The following is a 13,582-nucleotide window of genomic DNA, read 5'->3' on the forward strand; positions in this document are numbered from 1 at the left end:
CATCCCTTTAAATTAGCAAAACTTTACCACAGAAGAATCTTTTAATTCCTAAACAAATATTTACTTTCCTTTGTGCTATCTTAAAGAGGATATTGTCAAATAATAGTTCATGCTGTTTAAATACACTTGAAACATATACCAGCTTATAATTCCAGCTTGTCACAGTGATTATCATGACAAAACTTTCTGTATTAAACAATATGATGAGGAATTATTAGTTTTGTTGCTCCTATTTTAATAACCTTTCTGTGGGGTAAAGACTACATAATATTGGAAATAGAAGTAGTAACTTAACAATCACAAAGTTGACATGGAGAAATTCAACAAAACAGAACTTTTATGTGATTTTTTTCAGTTACATTTTTGATCTGTATGAAGAGCAGAACTGCAAACTTTTCAATAAAATATTGGCACTGATGACTATGAATAGAAATCACATGTAATATGGAGACTCTAAACTACTTTCATAAATTATCCAAGTGATAATTTAGTATGGCATTAAAATATCTGTTTTTTTGTAAAGCCATGACCTGTGGGTTTCAGCCTTATTAGCTTGCCTTTGATTTGTTTTCCCAATAACTTACTATTTTCAACTCCTTTGGATTTTAGTTATTTTTCCAGAGCCATGGAAAAACAGTAGGAGTAAAAAAAAAAAAAAAAAGAAGAGATCACTGTGGTTTTCAGGCTTTACTTTTGGGCTCAGTGCAGCTAAATGAAAACAGTGTGCAGATCACTGAGTAGGTCAGGCTGAGGGGATGCAAAACCTTTGAAGCTTTACAGGGGTTGACCTAACAACAACTGTGGGCCCCTTTTGGGAGAGGCATTAACTCCATGAATGCCATATAAATACAGAGCTACAAAACTCAACAGTCACTGTTCTGTTTTGTTTTCCAAAACGTCTGTTAGAAATTCTGCATTTCTGGTTCATAGGCTTGAGTGCTTACTTACAACATCCATTTACTCTTAGGGAGAACACCAGATTGTCACACTTTGTTTATAAACTGCTCACCAGTTTTTGGACAGGTTGAACCACTATGCAACTTGAGCCCAAAGGTGGGGTGTCACCTTTGGCAAATGTCCATGCTGGCTTTAACACCAGCCAGAGCTACAGACCTGTTTGCACATTGCAAGAGTGTGTGGGTAATTTGCAACTTCACAATTACTTCGTAAGGCTGAAAAGGAAGCAGTCATTTTGAAAATCAGCACTGCCTTCTGCAATTACATTTACTCAGGTAATCTTGCAGGGTATCTGTTTTTCCTTACATGCATTACTTTATCATTTCCAAAGATGAACTGGAGTTAAAAAGGAGTGTGGAAAATGCCTTAATGGACAGAGATTGTGAATGAGAGGATTCTTGCTTCTCACAACTATTTTGTATTCCTGTAAATAGAGTGGTCCAACTGTAAGGGCAAAAGCTGCTTGTCTTGTGCATACTGAAACTCTATCGAATGTTAAGGCTGTGCAGTTAAACTGAAAGAAGTTAGAAATGTCCAAAAGACTGATTAAGGGTTTCTTGCTGCATAGATTCCCTTTTTGGGCCCACTGTGTATGTGTATCCCAGACAGGCTTGAGTACATGCCAAGGCTCTTTATTTTGTGGTCGGACTTTTAATCTGTTCCAGACCTTTTCAGTCAAAGAGCTCAAGTGTAACTGAAAGGGGCAGGAAAGGAAAAAAAGGCATGTGGGCTCTTCTGATCTAGAATGATGGCAAATAGAGACAAGCTGCTAGCTGCTGTTGAGCTTGAAGGAGTTTTCCTTGAAAACCTAAGCTGTACACATTGTATTGCGGTTTATGTTTTTATCATTTGAGCCAAGAAAATACAAAATTCTGTTCCTGTTGCTTTCTTACTTGTGACCTCCTTAAGTCATTCCAGTCAAGAAGGGAAAAAAAAATCTCTTTGACAGTTAAATTACTGATCCTTGCATTTATTTACTATGTGGAGATCCTTGACAAATATGTGCTGTGACCCTAAATAGCATGTGAATGACTCAGAAGTTTACCTTTCTGTGCTTAATATAGGTTGAAACTTATGTTGGTATTTTTCCTCTGAGGATGAACATACTCTTTTTTATCACTGTGCTTTAATATAAGGGCTTGGTTTTCAATATTTGTGACTACTAATACTTCCAGAAGCAGGATAAATTCATCTTTGCCTTGTTGAAGCTTTTGGTTATTACAGTGATGCTAATGGTGATTGAAAATGAAGGAGGAATTAATGTCTCTCTCTGCCACTTTCACCTATCTTAAGAACCATTGAAGAAAACAAAGCTATTGAATGGTATGTGCAAACATACTCCTGTGTTCCAGTATTCAGAAGCAGAAGGTATGAAGAGTTTTTGCCCTTACTGCTTCTGAATTCCGAGCTTCCAGGGAGACAACCTTTATATCTGTATGTTCCTCATCAGATGGAAGCTTTGTATTCATCTTTATTTTCTCTGGTAGGTGCGGATATAGCTCTTTTCTAATTAGTGCTTGGAATTGTAGCTAGAAAAAAAGCGAGTGGAAGGAAAATCAGTTGGAAAAATTATTTTAGGTGGACTGACTTGGTGTGGAGCATTTTGGTATAGCATTCATGCTTTTAAATGGAAAATAAAGGCATGTAATTAATATGTATTCTTTCTTGGAGAAGGCTTTTAGAAATAATGCATCAGAAAAGAGCCTCTGTCAGAACAGCTGTGGGGTAGGCTGGGTCTAAAACCTGAGTGCTCCAAGTTCAAGATAAGAACTTAATTCCAAGATTCAAATCTAACATCTTTGGAATGGGTTAGAGGTCTTCAGCTACACCACTTAAGTGTCAGTGAACTCCTGTGGCTCAGACTTTCATCCTCCAAGTCTACAAATATGACCTTAAAACAATTTTGTGTTAGGATGATTCACAAACCTTAATATCTAGGAAAGAACTAAGTATGAAAGGAGGGTCTTCTTATGCCAAGAATTGGCAGTCATAAAGATGATGTGGGATCAAAGGAGTGGGGGTGGGAGGGGGTTGGTCCTTAAGCCTGTGTCAGCAGGATTCTTTTCTAGTGGAGCATCTGGTAAAAGCGTGCCGTCCTACCTTCTCAGTGCCTTTGCAAGCATCATAGTAAGAGGCTTCAGATTGCCTTAGTTTTTTATTTTATTTAGACAAGGGTTTTTTCCCTTGATGGAATTGGACTGTCAGGTTGAACTTGTCTTTTGGACCATTTTGTCTTTTCTGCTATTGTTCAATGGTCATTCTTCACAGATCCTACTGGATTTTAAAGCCTTTCAGATAATGTAATGCATTTTCTTGATACTCAAAGAACATCTGGATAGGAGGAAGCAGGTCAGCTATGCATTCAGAGCTGGAGTTGGTGAAGTAGAACATCTGCTTTTCCTATAAAATAAATTTCCTAGAACCAGTTGAAGTTTAAAAATGTTCAGGTTTTTTACTGTAAGTTTCCAAGAATTGGCTTTTGTATCAAATAACATTAAATGGATTCTAACTCTTTATTTAAGTTAATAACGGTAGGACTTGGTTTTGAAATGCAACCTTAAATAATTTGCCTTGTGAGGGTTCTTAATATATTAAATTCAAAGGAAGTGAGAAAATACTGGAAACTGGCATTTGATTTCTGGTGCCTCTGCTGGTTTAAGTTTGGTGTGGAGACCTTAATACTCCACTAGAGTAGTCAGACAAGTGTCTGTAGGGATTGGAATAAAACAAGATATTGTTTGAGTTTCCTTGTTGTTTTATTCTAAACTTGGGTCTTAAAGGCTTGTAGCTTATGGTCATACCAGTGTTGCACACTCCCAGTTTCTTTCCTTCTGGTCTTCCAATTCTTGGAGCTGCGATAATGGGGTATGAAGCAAAATATGTGACCTGAGGCTGCAATCACTGCCACGACTTTATCACTCCCACTTAGAGATAACATTAATGTTCTTTGAAGTTCTGCATGAATTTTGGATGAGGGGGAAGGTAAGGCAAGACAGTGTTTAATATTATTATGAAAAGTGCCAGAGGGGCTCTGTGTACATTAGCTGCTTGACTGCTAGAAAGAGAAATAAAACTGATTATGACAGTATGATTATAGACATCATTGGAGCAGCTGCTAGTTCTTAAGTATCAGAAGTTAAAAGGAGGTATTCCACAGTGTTGCTTTCTTATTCCTTACCTGTTCAGCACTTCATTTAAATTCCAGATCTGCCTTCAGTTTTTTGCACAAAAAGCAGAGCGTGAGCCATGAGTGCTTTGGTCTGCAAATGCAATGGCATTCTCTTTACATATGCCATAAAACAAAGGAGGATTTGACTCATCTAAAAAGGTCTAGTGGTATTAGATTTTTCACTTACATGTCTCTGTTTTTCCAGAAGAACAGTTTCAGGAGATCACTTAGGATGGGGTAAAGACTTCTGTATTTTGGTATGCGTGTCAGAGATGTTTACAGATGAAGCAGCAGCAGTTTTCAGTGAACTAGTGACTTCTGTCAAAGCCTGCTGCAAATCTGCAGAGGCAGATGAAATTTCACTGGTAAGCATCACTTTGTAAAAGGCAGGTGCTGCCTTATGGTAATGACAGTAAATAATTATTTGTTGTCTATGATTATACCAGAAAGTGAAATCTGGGTTTGTTTGAAAGCAGGATGTATTTATACCTCCTATCTGAAGTTCAGTGAAGAACTCACTAAATCTGTTCACAAATATTGTGTCAGGATGCAGTTACCTACTTTAGGTAGAATATTTCTAGACGACGAAAGATTTTCTTAAGAATTAATCAGGACAGTAGGTTTATATAAGTTTATACCTGTTTGGGGGTTTGTTCTGTTCTCAGAGTAATTTAATCCTGTTCAGGAAAGGAGATTTATTGCTAATGATGTCTGGTGCCAGTAAAAATAATGCATGCTAGCAACCTTGTGCTAAGCAGCTGTGATAGTGAAAGGAAACTGCAGTCCTAACAAGGACACTTTTTCCACCATATCCTTCTAATATAGCAGTTTGCAGTTTCCTGTTAATGAGCATACCGTGTTAAAAGTTGAAGGTGGATAATTTTGAACATGATTCATTATCTGTAATCAAAATATATATACACACAGTAATTATATAGTCTGTAGCTAATAATATATGATCTTAAATTAAAAGACGTCAGGTTTTTTTGTTTTTGAATTCAATCGTGTTGAAACATGATGGTAGTTTCTTATATATAGAAGTGTTTCTTGTTGATTTTTTTGTAGTAGTAGTTTTTACTGGATTTTGTAATTTCTGTTTAATAATTTCTAATGGGCTTATGACAAGTTAAAAAAAATTGAAGATGTGCAGATGCATATATACAGAGCTTGTTCCACTCAAATAAATTAAGAAAAACCTGCATTTTAAAAAGTTATCACATTATTTTGTAAGAAATAGTAAAGAAGCTTGTCATTTGTTTAGTTAACCCAGGGAGTATTAGGCGGTGATTAAACAGTGAAACTGTTCACAGCTAATAGCCTTATGTAGACTCTTCACTAATAAAACTTTGGTCTAACATGTGGACTAGTTTTCATTAAATATATTTTGCCAGAGAGACAGTGGACAAACATATGAGGCCTTGGTTAGCTTTGATTCCTGCACTTGCTGTAGTCTTCAGTGTTTGATACATAGAATTTAAATTTAAACAACATTAGTTCAGGTTTCTTCTCATAATCTATCCAGTGCACTATGTCTTATATATTCTGTAGTGCTAATACTTAGAATCTCAGTTGCGTTCTGTAAGTCAAGTAATTTAAAACTTGTTTAACCTTCCAAAATTAAAATTGATTTTTTTTTTTTTAAAGTGAAAAAAGAGTTATGTGGAGAGTTAAAAGAGAGTTTTAATAAAACCCCATTATTTAAAGAGTTTTGTTTGCTACTTACTTAACTTATTTACTGCTGAATATAATTTATATTTGCTTTTCTGGCTGGCCAGAATATTTTCATCCTTCTGAAACTGGCATACATTGAGTGAAAGTGCTTTATAAATACTGCTGTTTACTGCTGTGGGGGGGAAAGAACTGACACAGCATTTTAATCCAGTTTAGTTACAAGTGATTCAAGAGTCTGTACATGCTGTAGTGTCTTAATGGTGCTCAAGTCAGTCTGGCTATTGCACATCTACATTTGACAATACAGAAAGAATTCAAAAACAATAACAGATTAATCAAAGATAAAGGAACTTCATTTTTATTGTTTTAACCAGCAGGTGCAATAGAGGTACTAAGCTAAAAGAAAAACACTAATTTAATTTGAAAATAGTTGATAAATGCAGAGTAACCAGTCTATAGTTTGGACATGATTCTGTAATAGTATCTTCATTGGATATATCTTGCTTTAACCAAAAGGAGTCTGTGAATATTTCTGTTTGCCTAGGACACTAAGATTTGTTTGTGCACTTAAAGCAGCAAAATGAGCCCAGAGAACAGTATATTTGTAGTTTCCCCAATACTCTTAGGATCCAGGATTGTCAGATTAATCAGAAACTAAAAGCAATGGAATATTTTTTGTGCTAATTTTTAGGTTGTTTCATAACAACAGCATTATGAAACTGTGAGTGGGATTTTCTTAGGGTAACATAGCAATATATTATATAGAATACAATGCAGAAACATGACTGGCTAAACAACAAGCTGTTATTTAACCAGTCATGTTTCAGTCATTGTCCTGATTAAACAATAAATGGTTGTACCAAGCCCCTTGGAACATATTAAAAAGCCCCTTGGAACATATTTTTATTACTTCCAAGGCTCTTTCAAATCCTACTGGTATTTTTTTTCTTCACAGCTCTTTTAAATGTAATCAAAGAAGATTTTTGCTTTTGTTGAAGTGTTGCAAACTAGCACCAGGTAAAAGCCTGACTGTAGGCAAAAATTATGCACAATAGCTGTCTAGTTTCAAAATGGAGCTGAAGGGGACAAGTTCTTTAGTTCCCCCAATGAAAACATTGGTTCTTATTAGTAAGGACAGTCAGCTATAGTATGCTTGCATTCTGAGCTTTTTTGTTTTTGTTTGTTCAACTAAATAATGTCTTTGAATTGGCTGATTAAAATTAGGTTTAGCTTTGAAGGGTAAAATTATAAGTAGGAAAGAAGCAACATCAAACATTCAGCTGTGTGTACTAATCATTAAGGGTGCAATCTCTGCATGTAATACTGTACTGGGGAGATGTGCTGTGTTACTGCAAACTGTCACTGCCCTGGGACTTGGGATTTTCAACTGACAGAGACTCTTGGGAGAGAAGTTAGCCTTTTATGCTTGAGTTGTGAAAAATTTGTTGGCCTTTTCTCTCTAGCACCAATGCCTGGTAATTGTTTCTCTCTCTTAATTTTTTTTTTTGGTTTTGGTTGTTTGGTTTTTTCTCATGTATGTTGACAGCAGTATAAACTTTTTTCAGGAATTGTCAGGTATTGTCTGGTAATAGTACGGAAGAGGCATTTCTGCTGTTGACAGTAGAACATTTAATGTGTAGCATTTAAAGATGAGTAATTTTGTCAAAAACATACTGCAGCAATTGCAATTGAACTGTATTCTGCAGTATTTTAGGACAAGATCTTTTTATTGTCTTAAGTTGCCCGTGTTTTTTAACTTGTCTGCCCCTCCTCCTCCCTCAAATCCCCCTCTTCTAGAAACAAAGACTTGTTTGTTCCTGCACTGCCTGTGAGGTCTTTGCAGCCTCTGCTGTGTGGGTGCAGAGCCCCTTATTTAAATGCTTTCCATAGCCATGGAAGGTAAGGAACAGGATGCATTAGAAACTGGTGAGTCCTAGCTAACAGATAAAATGAAGCTCCACCTTTGAATTCAAAGTACTTAAAAAGAACTGTGCATGTCAGGATGATTACAAATACATGAGGTGTAGAAAAAATAGTCTGCTGTCAGAGATCACATTAATAAGAATATTCTTTAGAGTGCTCATTTCTGCAGATGTGTCCTGGTAGGTAATGGGGAATTGGAATGTAAAAAGAAAGAAAAGCTCACCAACAAGACAAGCCAGCAAAAGTATCTCAACCCCAAATCAACAATAAAAAGCTTTAAAACCCTCTGGTTTTTCCTGTCATTTGAAACAAGATGTGTTTTCCCCACCCCTTTTCATTAAATACTGTGTTGGAAATTATAGATAATTACATTCTTCTTTGAATTTCCCTTAAAGATAGCACACTTGTATAATCACCAAGGTGTATGAAAATAATTTATACTAGTGTTGTGGTTTTTTCACTGGTTCTTCACTTGGATATGTTAAGTCAGTAAAATTCAGTTAGCATCATCTTCTTCTAATACCCTAACTTTTAGTTTAATTTTACAGTTAAAAAGAGTTTGCTTATATAAAAACATCTCCACAATCTGTTCTGAAGAAACTTTAAAGTCTTATCAATTTGAAGTATTTTGCACTTTCATTCTTGAAATAATAAAATGTTCAGAAATATCCTTTCAATTATATTACTTTCAAAATGGACATTAGAAGACATTTTGGGGATCTAGGATGAGGGAATAAAATGTCAACCATCAGAGAAACATAATTTATTTCTTAAAGTTAAAATTGCAAAGTCAGTAGTGAGAAGAATGGAGCAAACAGTGGTCAGAGAGGACAGGAATAATACAAGCAGCTGTCACAAAGACACACGTATATGAAATAAAAAGAGCAGAAAGTGGCATGAGCAGGAAATATAAAACTGCCTATTTGTGGAAAAGAGATATTTGTATGGTGCATGCAGGAAAAACAAATTAATTACATGTTGAAGGAATGTTAGTGATATTGTACTGAAGTATTTACCTAAGGTTAGACACTTAAATTTTTATGAGGTTATCTGCAACATGACTTGACAGTGAACTGCCTTGAGGTAGGACTCTGAAACCATGATTATATAATTGGAGACTAGACTATAAAGGGAGCCTTTTTAACCAAAAGAAAATAGACATTTTTCAGCTTTGGGTACTTAAATTCTATAAGCTGCTTTGCTTTTAACTTAGTTGTGCTCATTTCAGTTGATTGTAATTTTCAAACTTTTCTCCCTCTTGACTTTACACTGTAATTGACCTTCAGCCTTGTTTCATAGTAGGGTTTGAATCCTGGAACTTCTGAGGATAGGGCTGCAGAATTAACTAACAGCAAGAGAAGGCTGATTTCTGTTGTCTCCTACTAATGTCATTTCTGCTTATAAGGTGAAAGAGAGTAAGATATATAGAGCAAAAAGCATGGTCCTGGTTCCAGATTTGAAAAAAGAGAAAGGAGGAGATTTATTCCCCACTCTAGGAGTGTCTTGTCTAAAACTGCTAGATGGGCTGCCTTGCTTTTTGCATTGTTTTTTTTAGCTTCAGCTTTGCTTCTGCTTTGATAAATGAAGGTTGAGTAATTGCTGTCAGGCTTCCAGCAGATATTGCCCAGTGGAGCTCCTGGTGCTTGTAGTTAAATGTTCACTGCCCACGTCCTTAAAGGACAGTTGTTGATGCTGTTAGAACTTTTGCTTAACAGTTTCTAGGTGGTGTCTTGGGACTAGTCTTCCTGTCACTGGCCCAGAGACCACCACAGCTCACATGGTTAATTGGCTCACTCTGGTCACCTTCTGTCCTGAAGTTCAGTTCTGATGGTGAACTGGTGCTGGATGTCTCGTAACATTTACTGCTTGATTTTAGGCTTTGATCCACAGGAATGTCATTTTCCCACTCTTTTTTTTTTTTTTTTTTTTTTTTTTTCATGCTGAGTCAGGATAAGACTTGGAGGTTGGAACTGAACTGCTGCTCTAATTGTTTCTACTTGGTACTGGGATCCAGTTTCTATTCCTACTTCACAGGTGCACTTACCTTACAGAAAGTTTTATCATATTAGTAGTTATATGTATGAAGCTTTTTAACAAGTAACTACATTAAATACTGTTTCAAATTAATGTAAGCTATTTTACAGCATTTTATGTTAGCTGGACTCATGAAAATATGACCATTCTGCCCATTAGATTGTGCAGTCTGTGCTGGACTGGACCAGTGGATTAGTTGAAAGGGTAGACTGCAGAGTTGGGTCTCTAATTGATTTTGTATAATATGATAAATATATGTTGGCTGTCTTGGAACAGAACAACACTACTGTACCTTAAACTGAACACTCAAAAGACTGTGGAGACTGAAGGGCTTTTCAGTGAAAAGATGATGCAGATTTTTTTATGAGAGAATTCTTCTTTCTTATGGTAGCTAGAAATGTTAGGATTCCAGGAGTCGTCTATATGATGAAAACATTAATTCAAACTAATTCTACAGATTTTTTTTTTTTTTTTTTTTTACAATTCACCCTGTCATCCTAGAAGAACAGCTCTCTTTTTTTTTTCTTAATGTCTGTAAACCATAATCCTAATTCCCAGAAAAAAAAAAATCCCTGCCATTCTCCCATCACGGCTTCCATCACAGAATGCATTTAATAGATTCAGTCTGTTACAGAGAACACGATGGAGAGCTAATTCCAAGCTGAAAGCTCCTGAAAATAGTGCTTTTGCAATACAGTCAGCCTTTTCCACCCTATTTTCACTCTGGGAACTCTCTTGCCTCTGTTGACTTTAACCATATTGGTGTCATGTGAGGGAGAAATCAGGCCTCATGCATTAAATAGATGCATTCCAGTCATGTATTATTTTATAAAATAAAATTGTCTTAGGCCTTGCTTTTATAGGGGAAAGGAAGATGGGTTCTCATTGTGCATTATGCTTTCAAAGTTACATTTTTAGTGTCTGCTCCCGAGGCAAAATGCAAAGTATAATTCTGAGGGGTAAAAGAAAATTAAGGACTAGCAAAGTGTTTTCTAGGTTGATACCAGTATTTAAAGCTGTATAATTTATCTGCCATTTCTGTACCAACTCTAATTTTGCCTATCAAGAAGCTCTAAATGAAGTCTCTAACACTAAAATAGTGATGTGACAAGGATGTGAATGCTGGTTGCATGACCTTGCACCACAATGAGTAGCCTTTAATTGTTTTCAGTAAAGGTGAAATGATCCATTTTGTCGTTCTGTGTGTTCTCAAGTTAAATGAACCTAAGATTCCACATGAATAAAACAAATTATTTACTATTTGTGTCTGTGGTGAGCATAGTTTATTAGAAAGAAGAGAGATTTTTCTAATTCAATGTGAAATATTTTACTACCACTTTTGAGTTTTTCACCAGTTAGCACATTGAACTGTTTTCAGAAGCTTTTAGAACAAGTATGTAGTCTTAACTGTGAGACTGTTCCATTAATTTTCCACACATCAATTGCTCACACATGAGCATACGTTTCACACTCTGAACATCAGTGTAGCTGCATGTTTTGTACTGTCATGCCTTGTAATTTTGTAGATTTTTTTAGTGTATACCTTTCATGGATACTGCTTTCCTTGCATGTATTTCTTTGAATTTATGTTTTAAATGCTTGTTGTTTTGGTTCCTTAGCCATGAATCAGCGAATCAGCCAAAGTGCTCCGGTCAAACAGCCACCTCCTCTGGCTCCTCAGAGTCCCCAGGGTGGTGTGATGGGAGGGAGTAGCTCCAATCAGCAACAACAGATGAGACTTCAGCAGCTACAGATGGAGAAAGAAAGGCTGAGACTGAAGCATCAAGAACTGCTTCGGCAGGTGAGGCCACAGGTTAGACACCTACTTCCACTATTTCTTTTGTATGTTACGTTTTGTTTTTTCTAAGTTGTTGTTTCAGTGAGTCTTAGAGACCAGTGACTATACAAAAAGCTTTGAGGCCTAAAAAAGTTGGAATTCATTCTCTTACTGATATCAGCTTGGTGGTGAAAGTATCTGATTTTTTAAACTGAAGAATTTTGCTTTCCTCCCTCATTCCTCCCTCTAACAAAAACTCTTAAAGAGCAGGCTTCACAAACTATAAGGATGACAGTATGTACTGTTGATGTGATTGGATATTCCTCCTAATAATGTATTTCATATTTGTTGAGTTACAAGTCGTGCAAAAACTTATTTCCCACAGTTTAGTTCTCCCTTTTAAGTGGAGGAAAGTCTTCAGTTTTAGAACCTGTTGCAGTCTATAGGATTTTGAAGTATTTACAAAGTTTATATAATATACATTGAAGAGATGCCTTGTTGCCAAAATCTTACCCGATTGATAGTGGAGTGAGTATGAAACAACCTAATAACTCGTGCTGCATTTTGAACCTGTGGTTTTATTATGCTGAAGAATTTCAAACTTCATAATAAGGCTGCAAACTGTGCCTTTCAGTATTCTCCACTATATGGATATGGCTGTAGCAAATATTAGAGTGTAGGGCTGGACTTTGCAATCTCTGGATTGGAATTCGGGCTTGATCTCCTTTTGATTCTAAGCCTTCTGTTTCAATTGTTCAATCTGAGTGTTTTAATAGTTACTACTATCTGTGCTAGATACTTAAGATATTTCTTTGGGTTTTTGACACTGGCAGAAAAAGCACTAATCTTTTCTTTGAAGAAAACCTTCTAAAATCTTTCCCTTTTCACTTTGGGTGATGGGCCTTGTGTCAGAAGAGGATAACATCTTAATGTCTTCAAGACAGCTTTTCTCTTTCTTCATCACCTGCAGTATTCTGTCCTGGAATCTGACTTCAGTTATCCCCTTTGTAGTCAAGGACTGTTTTGTAGGAATCTTCAGCATCTCTTGGTGTAAGATGGGTCATCTTTACAGCCATTACTTTTTACAGTACTCTAGGTAAGAATACATTGCAAAGGTGGCATCAGGACTTTCTCTCCGCTTAAGCACCTGGGCTTCTGCTATTCCTGCTTTGCAATTAATCCTCAAACAGACATTTTACCCTGTGCTAGCATGCTTCTAGGTAGGCCTTCTAATTGTCTTCTTGCCTCAGTTGTCATTGAGAACCTGACTAACTTTGGAGCAGGTGACAACTGGTTCTCTTCATGTTGTTCTCCTTAGTCGTTAAGCTTATCTGTCAAATACGCATCCTGGGTAAATCTGTGAATTTTGTTTCACTGTGTCATGATTTTCACAGTTCTTAACTCCCTTATCCTGTCTCATCTGGCCTGTCTCGGGGGCTTGATACTACAAGATGGTATTTATAAGACAGCCTGCATAGGTAAACCATGCAGCTAAAGTAATTTTTATCCATCTTATTTTTACTCTTAGGCATTGCGGAATATCAATCCCAGCACAGCAAATTCTCCAAAACATCAGGTAGGCTCTTAACTGATGTTTCAGCATAATCAGAAAAATGAGAGCATTAAGTTAGGCTAGCAGGAAACTTTTTGCTACATTAAAACATCCTAAAAAAAAAAAAAAAAAAAAAAAAAAGACCAAAAAACCAACCTCTGCCATGCACATTTTTGATTCACTTTTCTGGTCACAGCTCTAACACTGTTTTTAGGAGTGCTGCATTGCCACAACTTCATATCAATATTTAACAGCAAACGAGGAATTCATTGCACATTTTTTTACATTGAAAACAACCTTCTTGTTTAGCATTCTTGAGGATACTGCTGTTCCAGTCCTGATGTCATCAAGATGTTTATTTGAAGCAAACTACCTCAGGTAGTAGTTGGTGACTTTTAAGTACTGTTCATATGAATGCTCTTATCAGTTTGTTGAAGCAGGTATTATCTTAGAGAAGGATATCTGTTATCAGTTAATGAAAAGTCACTTGAAATGGTTA

General features: G+C 36.2%; 1 protein-coding gene across 6 annotated transcripts in view; it reads left to right on the plus strand.

Moving 5' to 3' along the window:
* YAP1 (Yes1 associated transcriptional regulator) overlaps positions 1-13,582 on the plus strand; it is an 87,301-nt gene that overhangs the window by 57,774 nt on the left and 15,945 nt on the right. For 2 of the 6 annotated variants that reach the window (XM_021529331.2, XM_031505009.2), the window contains 2 exons: positions 11,374-11,555; positions 13,060-13,107. In XM_021529331.2, coding sequence (XP_021385006.1) covers positions 11,374-11,555; positions 13,060-13,107 — 230 coding nt within the window. Of the gene's footprint in view, positions 1-11,373; positions 11,568-13,059; positions 13,108-13,582 lie in introns of all 6 variants that reach the window. The other 4 variants (XM_021529333.2, XM_031505012.2, XM_021529334.2 and 1 more) reach the window with 2 other exon arrangements.

Source organism: Lonchura striata, chromosome 2, assembly GCF_046129695.1.
Source record: "Lonchura striata isolate bLonStr1 chromosome 2, bLonStr1.mat, whole genome shotgun sequence".
Lineage (NCBI taxonomy): Eukaryota > Metazoa > Chordata > Aves > Passeriformes > Estrildidae > Lonchura > Lonchura striata.